Source organism: Pipistrellus kuhlii, unplaced genomic scaffold, assembly GCF_014108245.1.
Source record: "Pipistrellus kuhlii isolate mPipKuh1 unplaced genomic scaffold, mPipKuh1.p scaffold_m20_p_5, whole genome shotgun sequence".
Classification (NCBI taxonomy): Eukaryota; Metazoa; Chordata; class Mammalia; order Chiroptera; family Vespertilionidae; genus Pipistrellus; species Pipistrellus kuhlii.
In genome coordinates, this window is record NW_023425551.1 from 69,116,336 (window position 1) to 69,132,573 (window position 16,238).

Here is a 16,238-nt window from a genome sequence, read left to right on the forward strand (position 1 = left end):
GTATTTGTTCAGTCCTACCTGAAAATTAACTTACTCGACTACTTGGCACAGGAAAAGGCATTTTCTAGTAATTTCCTGTGACAGGACGCACACACTAATCCAAGTAAGCATCCAACAGATTTAGTCTATCTGCTGGGGAGTAGTTCTAAACTTTAGCTTTTAAGCTTTTTTGAGAGAGGATTTGGTCTCCTTTACAATTACTTGCCACCCGTGGGAAGCTACAATCACCCTAGAAGGTGGGCCTACCAAGGAGCACTCTTCAGGTAACACGAACAATGATATGGCAAGAAGCTACAAAATAGTAGTTGCAGTAACCACCACAATAGTGATTGTGGCTTGGGTTAATGTTTCAAATATCAATTCAAGGAACGTAAGAGACTTTATAGGATTAGAATATTTTCAATACACTGAGAAGCAGTAGATGGTGCATGAGGAATGATGATGACCCATTTATTCCATATCATTCTACTAGCTTCCTAGTTATGCCTCCTTTCTTACATAGTAATTTTCTCTCTTCCATGGCAATATATTTTTACCATCTAAAATGAGAACTTTAACTATTGCCCCCCCCACTCTCTCTCTCTCTCTCTCTCTCTCTCTCTCTCTCTCTCTCTCTCTCTCTCTCACACACACACACACACACACACACACACACACACTAACTAGTGAAGGCTTATACACACATGTATAGACAGTACATATAAAAATGCTCATTTGCAATGGTTGAGCTCTCTGAAAGCAGCCAAATCAACCTCCTTAATTACAGAGAACCATTAAAAGCCAATAAAAAATGTCAACTATTTAGCTTTAACACAAGATTTTAAACCTTGTCCATGTGGCCACTAATTCATATGCCCTTTGTGTTTTTGTTTGTTTGTTTGTTTGTTTTTGTGTTTTGTTTTTTTTTACTAAGTCTTCCAAAGCAAGAATCTCAAAGACTGACAATATGATATATAGAATCTAATAGAGTCATCTCTGATCATTTTGCTTAACACAGTTGAATAATACTCTTGCTGCTGAAACACTGGAGTTGATTTCGAATGGCCATGAAGGCTCCTTATTTGGCTAAGGCTGATTTGAATTTCTAGAGAAAGGCCATCCTATCTGCAAATGGACATCTCTCCCCCCCACACACACATAAATGCCAATGTACAGTAAAGACACACATATATGTACACAGAAAATGGATCAGGAAGTCCTTTGGTTTAGACGGGATTAAATATGTACTTCCCAAGTGCATAGGTTTCCTTTGACCAACCTGTTCAAAAACCAAATATGAAAAGTGCCATGGCAGTTTTGACATTTTCTATGTCTTTTCCCCTATTTGGAGGCCCTTTCCCTCTCTTCTCCCCTCTCCAGCTCTCCTAAGCATTTTAATTGAAAGCAGTTGGTTCTTTTGCACTTTTAATACTTGACTCATTCATTTCTTGGAAGAGCTCTAAGATCACATCCAGAAGCATCTTTAGTGGAGAACAAGGTTTCCCCTTCTTTGATTCCCTCTTTCCCCCAAGAAGTGGACGCCTTGACGTGTCATGAGGAATTCACTCTTGATCTGACTTGCCTTGTTACCCCTGGCCAGCCCAAACAGCTGAGGTCTGAGCTTTACTCGCCCTGCATCATTGTGCAATTCTGGAAAAGAAAAAAAAATAATCCATTAGTGACACCTTCAGACTGTGGTGACGTGATCAGGGTTCTCTTGAATTTCTATGCATTCAATCTCCTCTCTCTCCTTTCGCTTGGCACGTTTCTTTTTCTTATGGTGCTTTTTGGAAGGGGGGAAGAAGGTTAGGAACACAGGTAAGATAACAAAACAGTGCAGAAGTGTGCAACCCCCGGTGAGCAGCAAGCATTTGAACAGTGTGAAGGTCAGGTTCGAAGGCACAAATAGGAGGGGGACCAACCCAATAAGAAAACAAGTAATATTTTGCAAAATGGCTGTCCCATGCTCTTGCAGGGAGATTTTTATACATTGCGTTCGGGTGTGCTCGGTTGCTAGTACAAATGTGTAAAGCAGTGGTGCACAGTGGTCAATGGCGAAATTTAAAGTGTAGATAAGGCACAAGATAGAAATGCAATCCATGTCAACGTTCCATAATGTCATTAAGCCCAGGACCCCCAGCTCAATTGAGGTGACGCTGAGAATCAGCCAGAAGTTTCCCAGAGGGTGGATCACTAGGAAGAAAGTCAGGATTAACACCAGGAGAACACCAAAGCCTGCGATCAGAACAGGCACTGTGACCGACAAGCCATACTGGTCCATAAATACAAAGGAGGGGTTGAACACGATGAATCGGATGCTCTTGGAGAGGGACAGGGGCCTCAGCTTTTCCAGCACTTCTATGACTTCCTTCTGCTTATCTCTGCTCGTCCTGGCCACCAGGTACAAGCGAGAAGCAATGATGTTGCTCTCATCCCCTGCCTTGGAGAAGATGATGTCATTGCGAAAGTGCTGGAATTCTGGCTTTTTGAGAAATGAACTCTGCAGGACGCTGATGAAGTCGCTCTTGTTACTGGCACTGATGTTGCTAACTTTTAGGAACTGGTAGTACTGCTCCACCCAGGACATGGCAGTGAACCCACTGCAGAGTCTCCGCAGGTCCTCCTGGACACTGCTGTTCCAATACTGCAGGGGCTCATAGACGTAGAAGCCTATCACAGGGCTGTAGTTGCTGAAATATTTCTGCTGGACCATGGCGTAGGAAACACTCGGGGAATCGCTGGCCAGCAGGTTGATGGTGTTGGCTCTGTCGCTGATCTGCAGGCACCCCATGAAGGAGAAGGAGGAGTAAATGAGATAGAGGATGACCACAAAGGGCTTCACGTAGATGTTGGTAATCCACTCGTTGTAATGCTCACGGAGGAAGTGCTGAACGAAGTGGTGCTGGTAGGGGTTCGTCTCATGATGGGATGTCTGCTGGTGCCCGTCACTCATCACGGTCTGGAACCACACGGGCTTGCGGTCCAGGTACTCGGCAGAAGGGATTTTACAGCAAAAGATGCTGTGGTAGCGGTTTTGCTCCAGCTGGCCCGCGAAGACCAGACAGGAGCCAAAGAAAGAAAAGATGTAGAAGTAGTTTAACAGAATGGAGACACACATGTTCTGACAGAAGACCTTGACAGCCTCTAGGTTTGTGAACGGGCTGGCACCCATGCCAAAGGTAATGAGGTACAGGGAGCTGGTCATGGTATAGGTGACCATCACGTCAGAATAGGCATCTGCTACCCTGTCTTTGAAGGGCAGGTTTTCTCTGGTTCTCCGCCATCCAGACAGAAGCTCAAATACTCCTTTAGTTCCATGACCTAATTTAAGAAAAGAAGAAACAGAATAATTGTTGTTTTATTTTTTTTTCTCCTACATGAATCCAAATGAATTCCTGATAGGTTATCTAAGGTCAACAGTACTTTATACTCTATTCCTCCTATCAGGATCTCAAAATTTGAGTTACATAGCAGGACACATTTGCTCCATGTTCCCATTTTAGGAAACTCCAGATTTATTGGATGGAAAAAATGAAGTATTTATTATCCATTCTATTAATTTGACAAGTTGTAATATAATGTGGCATTATCTGCACACACATTATCTCCTTAAATGGACTATAAAGTGTCAAGAGTAGGGGCTGTTAGTCCTTCAACACCAACTCAGCGCTTGATCAAGTGATGTGTTGACTGATAGTCCCTAACCTCCATTTCAGGCTGATTTACATTCTGATTTAGGAAATCAGAAGATGATTTTAAACACTTAAAAATGGCTTTAGATTGATTTTACAATGTTAATAATCTGCTTGGTGGCCAAATGGCTTAGAAACTGATCCTATAGGTTTGACTTACACTGGATGTGAGTTAAAAAAATAAAAACCTGCCAAGTCATGTAAAAGATAAGACAAGACTATCACAAGGCAAGACCGGCAGAGCAAGAGATCACAGCTACCATTTCCTCTGGGCTCCTCAAAGAAGCTTTATTCACAGAGATGCAAACTGACTAAACATTTGACTGCCTCATTCAAATACATAGAAAATGCTTATTTTTTATAGCCAGCTTCTTTGCACATTTTGATAAGGGTAAATGGACAAAAAAAAATTATTCAAAAATACTACTTGAACACCTACTATGTGTCTGAAGCTCATAGATACTGAGATGTTTTATTTCAGGAACTTGACAGCTCTTAGGATACCACCATTTGCTTCTTTCTTACAAAATCAGTAACTGTAAAGGTATCATACTATACCTGCAGTTTCTCTTTTGTTTTTCACTTGCCTGAGTTAGCTCTGTCAATGATCAGCCAGTCGATAACTGTATGCCTGAATGGAAATCTTCATAGATTAGTCTTGCCCTTGTAGCCACAGCAGCACTACAGACCAACCTTTTCTATGCCTGCACTGAAGCTGTGCTAGATAAAAATGTAGCATAAAGGTACCAAATGAACAAGTTTAAGAAAACCTGGAAAGTGGACTTTGTGTAGCACCTAGAGAGTAGAGTTCTGCGTTACAGACCCAGTTTACTTAGCAGTGCTTTGACAGACATACTATCATGGCCTAAGTCTCACTATAATCATTGATTTTGTGTTGTTCATAGAGTTTGCTAACTGGCCTACATAATTCCTTTTCTTCCTTGTCACTTTTATTTGGGACTACAATGTGCACAATTAAAAACTTTATTTCTCAGCCAACCTTTCAACTAGGGGTGGTTCATGTGACATATTCCTGGACAATGTGATGTAAGAAGTCATTTAAGGATGCTTATTAGAAAACCAGACGGAACTTTGTTCCAAATGACATCATGGAGCCACCAACAAGAGCCTTAGCCTATCTTCCTTAAAGAAAATCAAAACTCCATTTGTCTAAAAGGAGTGGTTATATGCAAGTAAACTACTCCTAACCAACTAAGTTTTGTAAGTGAGTTAACACCTACCCAAACTTCTTTTATGGGGATCTAAGGATTCTTGCTTTATAGTTAGACCATGGAATTTACAGTTTTAAGTGTATATAATGCTGATCTTTGATTTTAAAGATACATTGGTCTGCCTATTCTGGGAGTTACTATTAACTATTGTTATTGCACTGGAGTTATTATTTCAAATAAAAACCTATTTATTATTCTCCAAAGTTTTCTCTTCTGAGTTTCCAGTCAGGAAAGATCCTTTAAGCAAACAAGTAGAAAGGATTCTGAGAGCAATCTCCTTTGAGTAACTACCCCAAAACTCAAAAATATTTATTCACAAAGACATATGCATTATTCATTGCAACATTATTCACAGTGGCCAAGACCTGGAGACATCAAAGTGTCCTTCAATAGAGGATTGGATTAAAAAGATATGGTACATATATACCGTGGAATACTACTCAGCCATCAGAAAAGATGAAATACTGCCACTTGCAACAACATGGAGGGACCTTGAGATTATTACGCAAAGCAAAATAAATCAGTCAGAAATACCTAAGAACCAAACAATTTCACTCATATGTGCAATATAAAACTGAAACTCACAGACACAGACAACAGTGTGGTGGTTACCAGAGGGAAGGGGGTAGGGAGTAACAAAGAGTAAAGGGAGCCAAATATGTGGTGACAGAAGATAATTTAACTTTGGGTGGTGGGCATATAATGCCATGTGTCCTGGAGATGTAGACTTGAAACATATATGGTCCTATTAACCAATGTCACCCCAAAATAATGTAATAAAAAATTACTAACCCAACATATATGATCACTGAATTAAGTCTAATGATTCTTTTTTTAAGTTTAATGTTCTTTTTTAAAAATATATTTTATTGATTTTTTTTTTTACAGAGAGGAAGGGAGAGAGTTAGAGCAGCGTTTTTCAACCGCTGTTCCGCGGCACACTAGTGTGCCGCGAGATGTTGCCTGGTGTGCCGTAGTTGCAGACAAGACAAGAATTTTATAATTTTTCACTATTTTGTTTACTTAATATTTCATAATAAAGTAATTATAAAACACTTTTTTTTGTGTTTATTTGATTCCTATTCAAGAGAATTACTTTATATATAGTCAATATAGGCACAGAGTTAAATTTTTTAACATTTTCTAATGGTGGTGTGCCTCATGATTTTTTTCATGAAACAAGTGTGCCTTTGCCCAAAAAAGGTTGAAAAACACTGGGTTAGAGAGTGAGAAACATCCATGAGAAAGATCGATCAGCTGCCTCCTGCACACTCCCTAATTAGGATGTGCCTGCAACCAAGGTACATGCCTTTGACCAGAATCGAACCCAGGACCTTTCAGTCCGCAGGCCAACGCTCTATCTACTGAGCCAAACTGGTTTTGGCAAAGTCTAATGATTCTTAACATCAATTGTTAATTTCCATCTTCTGCAAGACTCCATGACCAAACAGGATACTTATTTGTATTCCCTTGACAAAAATGTAATATTAGGATATTAGTTAAGTTAATTAAAATAATTAAATAGAGCACTTCTCTTCTGAAATGAGGACTCTTGCTATCTTTGTAGCCACAAGGGGAGGGAAAAGGGTACATGGGGCTACAGCTAAATTTGCCTTGCCTTTGCTAATGGTCACTTTTATGGAATATTAGGTACACTATGTAGGTCAGCATGTTGCTTTATATAATACAAAGGTCTGTATGTGTAGGAAGATGTGCTAAACTGTATTAGGTTAAGTAATCAAGTAATCACTTCAAGTGGGATAAAGACTGAAAACACAATTTCCAAACTTTGGAGCTGGCATGTTTTATCTCATTCATAGATTTAGGTATTTTACAAGGTATTCCTATCAATATTGACTTACTTGATTCTCATCATAATTAGGTTACTTCCTAGCAGTTCATATCTCTTACCTGTTTAGTCAGGGTAATCTCTTTCCATGAACCTGCCTATGATTAGTCTTATCTTAGTTTTGTTCATGCTATTTTTTTTTCTGCCTTATATAACACCTTCTCCTAATTACTGGTCATTTAATTGAAATTCTATCCATTGGACAGTTAAGAATCAGCTCAATTCTCATCTTTGCCAAGAATCTATCTCTGAAAATTTCAAACACATTGATTTTTTTTCTGATTCCTAAACTCTATTGCATCTATTAGTAACTCATTTTAACACCCATTCATGGGCTGTTTTGCTCTGGAACAAAATTACTTTCCCAAGGTATGGTCAATCTCTGGTTAGATTGAAAATTCTTCAAGGTCAGAGAATGCATTTAATGTTACTTTTATACTCTGCAGAACATTTGACAAAGTGATAGATGACCAGAGATGTCCAGTAATCACTTACTGAATTAAATCAACTATAATTCTTTTTCAAAAATACATTTTTATTGATTTTTTGAGGGAGAGAGGAGGAAGATGGCTAGAGAGATAGAAATATCGATGAGGGAGAAACACTGATTGACTGCCTCCTGTACACACCCCACTGGAGATTAAACCAGTTCTATTCCTGGGCATGTTCCCTGACCAGGCATCAAACCAGTGGCCTCTTGGTTCATGAGTCAATGCTCAATCTCTGAGCCACACCAGCTGGGATACAGTAATTCCTGATTCTAGCTAGGTTCAGAAAATGTATGTATCTTTTAAATTCTTATTCTTCATTATTAAAATAATATACTTAAAGCATCCTATTACCTGTGTCAAGAAATTATATACTTTGTAAAATTAATTTATTTCCTAATCACTGTTGATATACCATATTATATTAGTTTCAGTTTTATAACATAGTTAATAAATATTTCCTTACTTATGAAATGATCATCCAGGTGCGTCCAGTAACCATATGACACCACATAGAGTTACTAAAAAGTTATTGACTATATTCCCTATGCTGTACCTTATATCCCCATGACTATTTAATAGCTGGCAATTTGTACTTCTTAATTCCTTTTACCTGTTTCTTTACCGCAACCTCCAGCTTTCCTCCCATCTGGCAACAATTAATTTATTCTCTGAATCTATGAGTTTATTTCTGTTATGTTTGTTCATTTTTTTAATCTAAAAAAAGTGAAATCATATGGAATTTGTCTTTCTCTATCTGACTTATTTCACTTAGCATAATACTCTCTAGGTCCATCCATAGTGTTATAAATGGTAAGATTTCATTTTTATTTTTTTTGGTGTGTGTATACGTATACAATATCCCATTATATATATATGGGGAGGGGAAAGTAGGTTTACAGTTGTAATACAAATAAATGTTGGAAGCCAGCAGAGTTGAGGCAAGCAACTCAGTCTTAAGGAAATAGAATTAAGTTCCTTCTAGCAGAAGTTATGAGGTGCCCTGAGGGCTTGGCCAGAAGATAAGATTAACCTGGGGCTTAGTGTCTCCTGTCTTCCTGCCTCTTCCCCTTCCTGATCCTCCCCCCTAGACAGCCCAGCCTTGGAATGTTGCACCTTGGAATGTTAACATCTTTGCAACTCCCCCTTCCTGATCCTCCCCCAGGGACACTGCCAGGGACCCCTCTGCATGGGCGGCCCTGCCTCCCTTTTGTTTCTGCTATATAAATACAGCCATTTCAGAGAATAAATCTGAGGCTTGATCAGAACCTTGTCTTGCCTCCATTCTTTCACGTTCCTTGTTTGTTCATTCTCTTAGGTGGTTCCTGCATGCTCCCGTTGTTGTCCCGAGGCTCAGGACAAATAAATAATTTAACAAAATAATAAATAATGATATAAGGGCCGAAGCCGGTTTGGCTCAGTGGTAGAGTGTCGGTCTGAAAGGTCCCAGGTTCGATTCAGGTCAAGGGCATGTACCTTGGTTGTGGGCACATCCCCAGTAGGGGGTGTGCAAGAGGCAGCTGGTCGATGTTTCTCTCTCATTGACCTTTCTAGCTCTCTATCTCTCTCCCTTTCTCTCTGTTATAAATCAATAAAATATAGATTAAAAAATAATAAAAAAATAAATAATGATATAAGGATAAACTCTGTTTTGCATGCTCAGCAGAGATTAGCTTGCTGCTATAGCATGTTAAGCTATTGTTCAAAACATATATTTTAATGTTTCAATAGATGATTGACAAATTTTGATTTATGACTCCTTTCCACTATATTATAATTTACAAACTATGTCAGAGTAATATAATATGTATATCAGTTGGGACATTATTGGATAACTACTATTTCTTTTTGCAAAATTTCATGAAAGAATATAGAAAATGATTTGGACAGAGTTGAAACAGGGGGAAAATTCAAAGAGAAAATGGATATAAATAAAAGACTGTGTGTGTATATGTGCACATATTGAATATTCCAAAAGTCTTGAGGATTTTGTTGGGGGAACTTCTTTCTAAATGAAAGAAAATGGAAGCATTATGCAATAATAAAGAAAACATACATGAAAGCTTATGAACATACCTGTGTTTGTGGAAAAACCTCTGGGCTCAGATGACTTTCTATTGGGCTATAAGCAATGTGACTTCCCAAAGCCACCAAAATGAATAAATAATGAATGAGAAAATAAAGCCCCAGTCAATGGATCCAGTGACGCAGCTGATAAAAATATCTGGATATTGAATCAGCATTTGTTATTGTTCACTTGTTTGGTATGATACAGGATCCTTACCAAGTGTTCCTTCTCTTTACTTGCCTAATTCCTATTTAGATTCATAAATATACCACTCAATCATGATCTCATTTCTAACACCTGCCCTTTCCCTCTTCAGTTGTTTAGAAGTCTCACTTTTGTGTTTCAACACATTTCATGATGCTAACTATTACCCAGCTGAATGTATTCATTGGTGGGCCTATCTTTGTGTAAGTCTATAAGGTCCTCACTGTCTAGGGCAGGCACTAGTCTTTGTAATTTTTGTGTCCAAATTATTTGGCACATTACTGGTGATTAATAAATGTTTGTGACACTGAATTGGCCATAATCTTTGTCGAGTTTTAAAGATTTTTTTTTCAGCAGTTACTATGAACAGCCCTTTATTCAGTGTAAGATTTTGGATACAGATATAGTAGTTTGCCTCATTTCACTGAGAAGGATACTTGCTGCATGTTCATCAGTAATTCTGTGGCAGAAGTGCTGATATACAGTATATCCATGATGTCTAATTGCAAAATTATCATGTAATTCATTAATTTGGCTGGTTCAGCATTATAAAGGTCTATAAGGAATGGAACATAAAATTAAAGAATTTGCTCTAAGTTGCTATTTGGTAGAGTACAGATGGGTCCATAAAGCACTCATGCTGCCTAAGAGTTGATAATTTTTTCTAATCACCTTGAGGTCTAACCTAAAGGTGATGAACACACTGTATTTTTTAGAATGCCTATTTTTAATTAGTTCTCATCTGGAATAAATAGTTAGTTATCAAACTCCATTCATAAAGGATGACCAAGGCTTTTGTCTCTTGGTACCTACAGAGCTGAAAAAGACATAGGGTAGAAAATTATTCAACAGAATTTCCCAAGTTGCTCTTGCCAGGTGCATCTTATGGTTTTATTTAGAGATCTGTGATGATGTTGAGCAATGAGGGTGGGTCTAGCTCTATACCGTGTTTCCCTGAAAGTATGACATCCTCCGAAAATAAGACCTAGCGCATGGAAAAATAAGACATCCCCTGAAAATAAGATCTAGCGCATCTTTGGGAGCAAAAATTTAATATAAGACACTGTCTTATTTTCGGGGAAACAGGGCATTACCCTTAAGCAGGAAGTGGCTTCTCTTGAGATGCCCCATCCCAGTCTAGAATGAAGCAGGCTAAAACACAGAGATATGGTATTGCATAGAAAAGAGGAATTAAAAATGAACCTGAACAGATATTCATCCCTTAGCACTTAGCAGGAGGTTGGAGAATTTTATTAGGTCCTTTATTTTAAAAAATGGAATTTAGCAACAGATTCTCATTGTATGATTTTCAGAGTGGTTGAATATTTTATACACAATTTAATGGATAGAAAAGAGCATATAATATCATGGCATTGTTTGCATGCCATCATTTTTGTAATTCTACATAAAGTTTAAAATTTTATATTTTAATATTTTGTTTTATTTACTAATATTTCAGAGAGGAGAGAAGAGATAGAAACATCAATGATGAGAGTCATTGATTGGCTGTCTCCTGTACACCTCCTACTGGGGCATGTGACCTGTCCAAAACTGAACCCTAGACCCCTCAGGTTTCAGGGAAAAGTTAAAAACTTTTAAAATCTATTTTATATGTGTCCATATACATACACTAGTACTAGGAGAGAGAGAGAGAGAGAGAGAGAGAGAGAGAGAGAGAGAGAGAGAGAGATAATAGCAGAGATAGAAATAGAGAGAGGTGATAGGGTTGTTTTGAAACCTAATAACTATTACAATAAATGTTTTAATACTCAAAGTAGACCCAGCTAGATAAATAACACTAATTGATATTGGTTAGTAGCACATTCCCCCGAGCCAGACAGTTTGAATTTAAATTCCATATATTTCACTTCCTAGCTCTGTGATAATGGGCAGATTGTTTTTTGAACCTCTCCATATGTTTCCTCATCTATGAAATGAGATAACAAGGAGACCTACTTCACAGAATTGTGATGAGTTTTAGAGAAGTTAACGAATGTATTTAGTGTGCAGTAAGGACTATATTGACTGGAAAAGCTCAATGCTGGCAATTGTAGGATATATGCCATGGAGAACCTATGACTTTAAATGCTGCCTTAATGCAGCTTGGTTACTGCTATCTTTACCACCACAGCTGAGCCAGGTGGGGGGTGGAGGGAGGCGGTACTCTCTTTTCAGCTTTCCTTGCTACAGGGCCTCAGGACTGCCAAGAGCTGAAGCACTACAGCAGGGCCAGCTCTCACATGATGGCATGATTTCCTGTTTTCTCCCTCTCCCTGCATCCCCATTCAGGGGGAAAATGATTACCAGGAGGCTTTCCATTTTCTTCTCAGTGCTTCCTGTGTCTCTTAAGTTTTATGAAATAAATATACATTATTCTTGAGAAAGAAAAAAAGCAGTCCTGATAGCTGGATGCTGTCAAGTAGGCATTGATCTTGCTAAATGTTAGGCTGGTACTCACAGCTGGGCTCAATTGTCCTATTGACCACAGTTTGGCAGAACAGCATCAGACAAGACCACTCTGTGACTGGGATGGGTACAGCTCTAAGACCACTCCATGATTATGATTGGGTGAAACAAAACAAAAACACTGTCTAAAATATAAAATGGACCAAATTCCTCTTATTTCAGAGGGAAGGTGGAGGAAGGAGATCAAGGAAAGAGTTTGTAGGCATGTATGCCTGATCCATGGGAACAGACAATAGGGTAGTAAAGGCTTGGGTGTGGGGGGGGCAGGCTAGAAGAGGTCAATGGGGAGAAAAAGGACATTATGTAATACTTTCAACAATAATGATTTTAAAAAAAGGAATAGTAGAAAAATGCCTGCTTCTTTGCCAATCACAGTGTAGTCTTAGTCTGGTCTTCTCACTTTTTATGTGATCATAGAATCATACTCCCTTCTTGACAGTAACCAATCACGCTGCCTTGAGCCCTCTTCCAAATCACCTAACACTTGCAAAAAATCATACAGTATGTCCATTACAATACCTACTTCTGAAAATGCTCCTAATAGTCACCCAAAAAATATGTTCTTTCTCATTATAACAAGTCAGCACACCGAAATTTGTTCAATTACAGTAGTGTTCATTGTGGTCTTTGGCTTGAGGGCATTTGCATTTTAGTATATATAAGTGTTTTGAAAATCAAAATTAAATAAAACTTTTGTTGTTCCTGTTGACTTTAAAAAATACATTTTTTTATCTATTTCAGAGAGAAAGGAAGAGGGAGAGAGAAACATCAATGAGAATCATTGATCATCTGCCTCCTACATGCCCCCTACTGGGGATTAAGCCCACAACCTGGGTATGTGTCCTGACCAGGAATTGAACATTGACCTCCTGGTTCATAACTCAATACTCAACTACTGAGCCATACTAGCCAGGCTACTGTTGACTTTTTAATTTGGTTTCTTTGAGTATCCTGTATAATAAAAGCCTAGATGGTGTCATGTGACATTGTCACAAGATGGTCACTACAAGATAGTTGCCACAAGATGGCTGGCAGGGGAGACAGTTGTGGGCAATCAGGCTTGTATGGGAGGCAATTAGGGGTGACCAGGCTGGCAGGGTAGGGCAGTTGGGGGCCATCAGGCCAGCAAGGGAGGCAGTTAGGGGTCATCAGGCTGAAAGAGGAGAGTAGTTGAGGGCAAGATCAGGTCTGCAAGGGAAGGCAGTTGGGGGTGGTTGGGCTGGCAGAGGACCCCTTAGGTGTCAATCAGGCCAGCAGGGGAGCAGTTAGGGGGTGATCAGGCGGGCAAGGAGGTAAGCAGTTAGGAGCCAGCAGTCCTGCATTGTGAGAGGGATGTCTGACTGCCAATTTAGGCCCAATTCCACAGGGCCTAATTTCATGCACCGGGCCTAGGAGATAGAACAGTAGTATTGAGTGAGAGTTAATTCCTGGAGGATTTGACTTTCCAGACCACAACACTAGTAAAAGGATGGCTTCCTAGTGGAAGTAATATTTTAGTTGCATCCTCACTGAAAAGAGAAAGCCAGTTGGGCAATGTTTTGAGAAGAAGATAACATAGATACATATTAATATAGGATAAAGAAGGAAAAACCAAATAGAACTAAAAAGACATTGATTTAAGCAGAGAAGAGCAATAAATGAAAGAATGGGTCATTTATCAAAAAATCTACAATTGTCAAAAGAAGGGGTCTGGTACTTTATAAACTAAACACAAACATATGCATATGAAATTAAGAAATTATATTAAAATGATAATAACAAATACAAGAACTTATAGGAATAAAAATTAAGATTATCCTAATGTTTATTGAGGTAAGACATAAATAACAAAAACCTTAGAAAACCAATTTATTCATTTGGGGGGAAAAATTCTGAAAATTTTAGCTAAATATGGTAAAATGTCATCCTTTTGAAGTTAATAACTCCCATTTATCCCACTTGAAAACCACATCACAGCTATATGTTTTAATTTAGCAGTTCATTAATTACAAGATTTGGGGCTCTTCATCTTACAAAGAGTAAAAGTGGTGATTACTTAGGATTTGTGCAACACCAAGATCTAGAGAATACTTTCAAAATGCTGATTCAATCACTCAGTAACATGTTTGAAATGGAAGGAATGCTGGCAAATTTAAATTATGCACAGTTTGGTTTCTAATAAATACTGTTCAAGAGAAAATCTTCAAAGTTGTAGCACAAATGCTTGATAAAAGCATAATGTTTCAAAGGACAAGTTTTCTGGGAGCATCTTGGAGTGTTTTGCTGTCTTTCTTAGAAATGAAGATGAAATAAAAATATCGCATGGGCTGGAATTCTCTCTGAACAGGATAGCCTGAAGCCTGTGGGAATTTAATTAACTAGAGAGCTCAGGAATTGAATCATCTGAGTCATTAAATTCATCAACCAGAACTTCCTTTTTGATTCAACTTTTATTGGTTGATAAACTTTATTGAATAAGATCATTCTAAATTGTATTAGATTTGTATTTATCTTCTGTACTGCATCAAATGCTAAGGAAGGAAGGAAGGAAGGAAGGAAGGAAGGAAGGAAGGAAGGAAGGAAGGAAGGAAGGAAGGAACGAAGGAAGGAAGGAAGGGGGGGGGAAGAAAAAGATAATTGTATGTGTAGCAATTAAAAGAATGTGCTCTGAAGTAACACATTTTGGTTTCAGTTCTGGCTTCATCAACTGTGTGATATGTGAGGTTGAGAGAATTAGTTTAACCTCTATGTGTCTCATTTTCCTAGTCTGGAAAATGGGGATAAAAATAGTACTTTTTTAGGGGATCAAGTGAAGCTTAAATGAGATAATAGTTACAGTGTGCCCTGAGCAGTGCTTGGAACATAAGAAACATTCAATGAATTAGCTGTTATTATTTATTGAATAATATGTTTTTGAGTTATCATTTTATCATGCATATTCGTTATAGCATTGAGCCCCATGGGTTTATGCTTCATTAATACCATCTACTAGATTTGTTATCTTGAGCAAACTAATAACTCCATGGCCAGCTTTGACAATCTGTAAAATTTGAAAATCTGGTTCAAAGGATTTCTATGACAAAGGTATCCTAGACATGAGTCCCAGAGTATAAATATCTGATACACAATTAGGGCTCCCTCAAATATTAGGTATTATTGAATACTATTATATAGTTCTAGAGTGTGGGAGTGTGGATTGAATGTGTACCAAACCTAGAGCCAAGTTTAAAAGTTTTCTTCTCTGGTTGCTGTTTTGTATTTTGCTTTTTTTGTCCTTACATTGCTAAGGAAAATGCTGATTAATAAAGGGTTTTAGTTAACTGGGTTCAACTAACCGCAGCATTCTTACCTGTGTGATCCAATTCCGAATAAGCTAATAGAACCTCTCATTTAGCAGGAGAGAAGCTGAAAGGGAGCTTTGCAGCACTGATTTCTGCATTCTGCAACTCGCAGAGCAAACCACAGTCACTTGCAGGAGAGCATAGCAGTGATGCTGGGCAACTGGCTGAGCTCCATCAGCAAGGAGACCTCTACCAGAGGGCACTCTCAAAGCCACTCAACTGGTATCACTTGAATACATCCCTAATGAGTACAGACTTCCTTTTCAGTTGAAAAGGCTCTTTCTCAATGTGTTTTTCTGTAATCTATCCCCTTTCAGCAGCCCACAGCCTAGTTTAGCATTATGGCAACACTCATTTCTAAAAGGGAATTATCTCAGAAAATTACAGGTGTTAATTCCCAAAGGCAAAAGATAGAGGACAGTTGGTGGGGCAGACAGCATCCTGGCAGAGGGGTCCCGAGCACTGGATCTCATAGGCACACTTCTGTGTTTCATTCTTGAAGTTGTCTGTTGAAATAACAGCTAATCATGATGACATGTCAGGCCACCAAACACAGCTTCAGTGAGTGGAAATTGTAGGAAACTCATTACCCTCTTGTGTAATGAGTTAAATCTATTTCCTCTTTCCATCTTAATAATCCTCATGGATTTTGTCCTGCCCATTTCCATTAGTCAAAATTTAATCAAGAAACAGCACAACATCACTAATCACTGGGAAAATGCAGACCAGAACCAGAATGAGAAAGCACCTCACACATACTAAAATGCCTATTAATATCTGGAAACAGCCCAAATGCCCATCAGCGGATAAGTGGATAAAAATGCTGTGGTATATTTACACGGCTGTAAAAAAGGAGCAAGTTCTTACCATTTGCAACAGCATGGATGAACCTGGAGAATATTATGCTAAGCAAAATAAGCCAGACAGAGAAAGACAAATA

General features: G+C 38.5%; 1 protein-coding gene across 1 annotated transcript; it reads right to left on the reverse strand.

Moving 5' to 3' along the window:
- Nucleotides 1–632: 632 nt before the first annotated feature.
- LOC123651389 (patched domain-containing protein 4) lies at nucleotides 633–3,298 on the reverse strand. The gene has a single exon (XM_045573074.1). It carries the CDS (start codon nucleotides 3,197–3,199, stop codon nucleotides 1,667–1,669), a length of 1,533 nt encoding a protein of 510 aa, XP_045429030.1. The 5' UTR covers nucleotides 3,200–3,298; the 3' UTR covers nucleotides 633–1,666.
- Nucleotides 3,299–16,238: the final 12,940 nt, after the last annotated feature.